Here is a 5,617-nt window from a genome sequence, read left to right on the forward strand (position 1 = left end):
TTTTTGGTATATATTAATAATTAATAATAACAAACAACTTTATTATATTAGAAAATAAATATATATATTCGTGCACATATTTATTAGGTAGGAAACAAAGATTTATGAACCAAATAATTAATATATTGAAATATACATATATAATAGATTTTTTAAAAAATAAATAAATAAATAAAAGGTAGATAATATTAGAGATGAACTTAGTCAAAGTAGACACACATGCACCTCAATTCATAGTTGATGACTTTCTATATAAATAAGAGTACAACAAATGGTTTCCACAACTCAAAATAAAACCCTCACAAACTCTCTCTTCTCTCTCTCTCTCTCTCTCTCTATCATATTAGCTCTATATCATATCATATATATATATATATAAATATAAATATTATTGATTGAAGAAAATGTTGTCTAAGAAGATTAGTAGTGATTCACATGGGCAAGATTCATCTTACTTCATGGGATGGATGGAATATGAAAAGAATCCCTATGATGAAATTCACAACCCCAATGGAATTATTCAGATGGGTCTTGCTGAAAATCAGGTATAATAATAATATATAAATATATTTAAGATTATATAGTTAATCGGTCTGCAAATAAAGTTGCATGCTTTAGCGTAAATTTTCTATTTTTGTTGTCGATTGTATTTTTAATGGAATTTTCATTCTTAGTTTTGGATGATTTATATTAATGAAGTTGCTTATTTTTATTCTAAAAAAAAGTTGATTAATTATGTAAAATAATAATTAAAAAAATGTGTATCAGCTGTCATAGTCATATAATTAATTAAAGCAATAAAATTGATTGTTTGACATTAATTAATGGATTAATTTGCTTGAATTGACAAAATTCTCTACTTATGTTTGTTTGGTGGCTGTCCTTATTGTAATAATTGGAATAATTTTACACGTACTCTTTAATTAATTAGTGTATTAATTAATAATTTGATTGAAATTATATTACTATTATTATTTCAGCTTTGTTTTGATCTTCTTGAGAAATGGCTTGGTGAGAATCCAGATGCACTTGGGTTAAGAAGTAGTACTAATGGTCAATCTCTTTTTAAAGAGCTTGCTCTTTTCCAAGACTACCATGGCTTGCCTTCTTTCAAAAATGTAAGTAATTAATAATTTGAAAAATATTAAAAGGTATATTATTCGTCTTAGTATCATTTTTTATTTTATATCGCTATTCGTGTAATTAAATATTAAATCTTATATAATTTTTTTAAAAAAAAATTAGAAAATATTATTAATCAATCGTAGAGCGTCACCTATAAAAAGTGTTGGGCACCACTAATATCCAAGAGCAATGCTCAAGGTCATCAAGAATGACGTTTGTCGTTCCTCATGAAAGTGTTCCCGAACTCGTCCTAAGTGTGTATCAAGCGCACACTATTAAAAATGTTACCTAGTGATTATTTTTAAAAGAAATTTAGGGCAAAAATTTCTATATTTTGCGACACTTAAATACTTTTATATAATTTTTTTAGTGGCGAAAATTCTTGTGTAGTTCAGTACTTTTATTGCACTTACATATTTATGTAATTTTTTTAGCAGTAAAAATCTATTTATAGTCATTTTGTTATAATATTAGTCTCTTAACTAATTATGAATTAATGTTGCATCAAATTAACATGTATAACGATTTTTTACAACCAAATATATGAATTACATAAAGATTTAATTGTAACAAAATAAACTATACATTGGAATTTTCGTCACCAAAAAATTTGCTTAGGTATTTAAGTGCAACAAAAGTGAATTACATAAGGATTAATTTTTACCATAAATATCTTATTTTTCAATTACAATTTAAATATTTTATGATTAAATATCACTTTTAATCACTAAAAATAGTATTTAAATACAAATTATTACTTAGATTGAGACATGTCATTTCTAATATATATACATTATAACAAAAATAATTACTTTAAGTAATGTGATCTAAATTAAATGTGTAGTATTAATTTGTAAGGAGATAAATTGATTATTAGTATTGATTTTTACAGGAAATGGCAGAATTGATGGGTAAATTAAGAGGTAACAAAGTGAAGTTTGAAAGTGATAAGATTGTTCTAACAGCTGGTGCAACTTCTGCAAATGAAACCCTAATGTTTTGCCTTGCTGACCCTGGTGATGCTTTTCTTCTTCCTGTTCCTTATTATCCAGGGTATGATTAATTCCTTATTAATTAATATTATTTAATTATTACATTTTATTATTTAGATATATATTAATAAGAAAATACGTGACAAAATTATATCACGTAACAAAATAACAATTATTATAAGCCAATTAGATTTTACGTGTCATTTCGTAATTCTGATACAATTCCTACGTGCATTAATTTGTATGTATCATCACTGATATTGTTTTTGTGAACCAAATTTCAATTGATTATTTATCACAATTTTAAGAAACTCTTACACACTTACATATTTTGTAGTGATCAAATAATTATCTTATTCAAAAAAAAAAAAAAATGAAGAAGAAGAAAAAGTAGTAATAGAAATTGGTATTTTTATTTTTGATACCTAATTATTTTATTATTATATTAGAGTAATTAATAGGGGAAATTTTTTTATGTTTTAATTTTTATATACTTAATTCTTTACTTGGTTTTTTTTTGGCAAAATCTCTTTAATTAGTTTACTTTTTTTTTTGTAAATTTGAAGAGTCAGTCAAACTGTTAAAAACCAACTGGATCACCATTGTGTACACTTATGTATACGCTAAAGTTAAACTTTGAAATCAATACAGTAATAATTTAGTTGGTATTTAATGGTAATATCAAACTAACACCTCAAATTTATATATAAAAAAATAAACATAAAAAAGTTTTGCTAAAAAAAATAAAGAAATTAAGTATAAAAAATAAAAAAACATAAAAAAATCTTGCCACAAATAACCTTTATCATTATTATTATTATTATTATTATTAGGGTTTTCAACACTATGGTCAATTAACGTGCATTACAAGTAACTAATAATTTTTTAATAATAGTTATCAACTAATATATGAGTATTATTATTGGATAACACTAGTGCCTATAACATCGAAAATTATATTACCGCATCAGGAGTACTTTTAAGCATTTCTCTTAAAATGTGTAATACCTCAATATTAAAATTAAGGATCCAATTAGGCGTAAACTAACTCACATTTTTAATTAATTTTTTTAATATTTTTTCTTTTTTTGCAGATTCGACAGAGATTTAAAGTGGAGAACAGGAGTAGAAATAGTTCCAATCCATTGTTCAAGCTCAAATGATTTCAAAATCACTTCATCATCACTAGAACAAGCCTACAACCAAGCCCAAAAGCTTGACCTAAAAGTCAAAGGAATCCTCATAACAAACCCATCAAATCCATTGGGTACAACCCTGACCCGACCCGAACTCGAACTCCTCCTAGATTTCGCCTTAGCCAAAGGGGTCCACATAGTCAGCGACGAAATATATTCGGGCACAGTTTTCGACGAATCAAATTTCACCAGCATAGCAGAAGTAGTCAACGACCGTACACAAGAAGTCAACGACGACACGTCATCATCACTAAAGACACGTGTCCACATTGTGTACAGTCTCTCCAAAGATTTAGGAATACCAGGATTCAGAGTAGGAATGATATATTCACAAAATGAAAATATCATCTCGGCTGCCACGAAAATGTCGAGTTTCGGACTCATCTCGTCTCAAACTCAGTACACATTATCTCGTATGTTATCGGACGAGAAATTCATGAAAAAATACGTGAGAAAGAACAGGAAGAGATTGAGAAAGAGAAAGGAAATTCTCGTCTCGGGCCTTAAAAGTGCTGGGATTAAGTGTTTGAAGAGTAACGGTTGTTTGTTTTGTTGGGTCGATATGAGAAGTTTGATGAGATGTAATAGTTTCGAGGAAGAGAAATTGATATGGAAGAGAATCGTTTATGAAGTTGGGTTGAATATCTCGCCGGGGTATTCTTGTCATTGCAGTGAGCCTGGTTGGTTCAGATTGTGTTTTGCTAATATGTCTGAAGAAACACTCCACGTGGCAATCAAGAGAATTAAGAATTTTGCTGAGCTTATCCATAGAGAGAATAGTGTTATTCTTAAACCCAAACAGGTTAATAACTTGTTATTGAGTAGGAATTTTTCAAGAACAAGGTCTTTAACTAGATGGGTTGTTCAGTTGGCTAATTCTGATGAAATTCATCTTGAAAATGGTAGATAATAATTAATTTTTAAAAATTTGTATTTTAATTGAAGTTTAAAAATTGGATTAGAAGATAATAATTATTTATTTAATTATATTCAGATTTGTTGGGTTTTGTTGTACTAGCTAGGTTGATTTCTATCTATGTACAATTGGATTTGTCACACAAATAAAGACATTATTTATTTATTTTATAATTTATTGTAGAAATTCTATTTGTATCCCACAAAATAATTTTTAATAATTACTTTTAATATTTTTGAAAATTTCTTTTCTGGTACTGTTTTTAATTAATTTTAATATTTATTTTTATTTTATTTTCTTTTTTTAAAAAGAAATCATGTGTAATTTTTTTCTAATAAATTTTGTTATATTATTTGTAAATAATATAATGTATTGATTAAATATGTGTAACAAATATATGACAATTGTCATCATTTTGTAACATTTGGAGGAGTTACTTGTTACTATGAGTAACCTCCACTATTATCACTAACATTAAGGGCTCGTTTGGTACGCCGTATTGTAATGTATTGTATTGTATTGTGTTGGATTGTGTTGTATTATATTGTATTGTATTAGTATTATTTAATACAATTAATACAATGTTTGGTATTGACTTGTATTAATTGATTGTGTAAAGTTATAATATATTTTTAATACACTCGATCAAAACACCAACTACGGGTCCGGGTCGGAGATTGGTGTTGACCCCAAATCCTTTGTAAATATTATAATACAAGTTAATACAGACTATTTATTATGTATTAAATAATACAACATACATTGTATTAAAAAATTTGGTCGTAATAATTAATGCAATACATTGCTTAATCCAAACATAGTGTTATTTATTATCGGAAATTTGATTTTCTATACTTACATATACCTAATATTTTTTCCCTAAACACATAACACTTAATATTTGTGGGATATGACATATTTTAAAATATCCCTAAAATACCCCCATTTACATTACCCCTCCCCTTTCTCTTCTTCTCTTTACTGTCGAGCTTCCCAGGGCTAAAATAAGATACCCATGAGACCCGTCGGACCCAATTTTTTTTTTCAGCCCATGCATCGGACCCCAATCGGGGTCCCCATCAAACCCGTCTGACCCACAAAATTTTTTTCCCAGCACGCACATGCATTACACCCCCCATCGGACCCGTCGGACCCCAAACTAAATTTTTTCAGCACAAGCATCAGACCCCTATCGGACCCCATCGGGCCATCGTCTTCCCCAAACTGTGATTTCTCCAAATCACAGATCTGAACCTAAATCTAACAAAACTCACGGTGCACACATAAACACATGCATTATACATTATAACCCTAAAAGCAATACATATCAATACTCTAAATCATATATCACACAAAGAAAAGAGGGATCGTCGGTGTAGGCGGTAGGC

The 5,617-nt window shown here is 28.1% G+C and overlaps 1 protein-coding gene across 1 annotated transcript; it reads left to right on the top strand.

The window, feature by feature from the left end:
* The first annotated feature begins 306 nt into the window (after positions 1-306).
* On the top strand, positions 307-4,662 carry LOC133037742 (1-aminocyclopropane-1-carboxylate synthase 9-like). Its single transcript, XM_061115201.1, has 4 exons — positions 307-545; positions 981-1,118; positions 2,018-2,178; positions 3,212-4,662. Exons 1-4 carry the CDS (start codon positions 405-407, stop codon positions 4,221-4,223), a joined length of 1,452 nt encoding a protein of 483 aa, XP_060971184.1. The 5' UTR covers positions 307-404; the 3' UTR covers positions 4,224-4,662.
* Positions 4,663-5,617: the final 955 nt, after the last annotated feature.

The sequence above is a fragment of the Cannabis sativa genome, chromosome 5 (assembly GCF_029168945.1).
Source record: "Cannabis sativa cultivar Pink pepper isolate KNU-18-1 chromosome 5, ASM2916894v1, whole genome shotgun sequence".
Lineage (NCBI taxonomy): Eukaryota > Viridiplantae > Streptophyta > Magnoliopsida > Rosales > Cannabaceae > Cannabis > Cannabis sativa.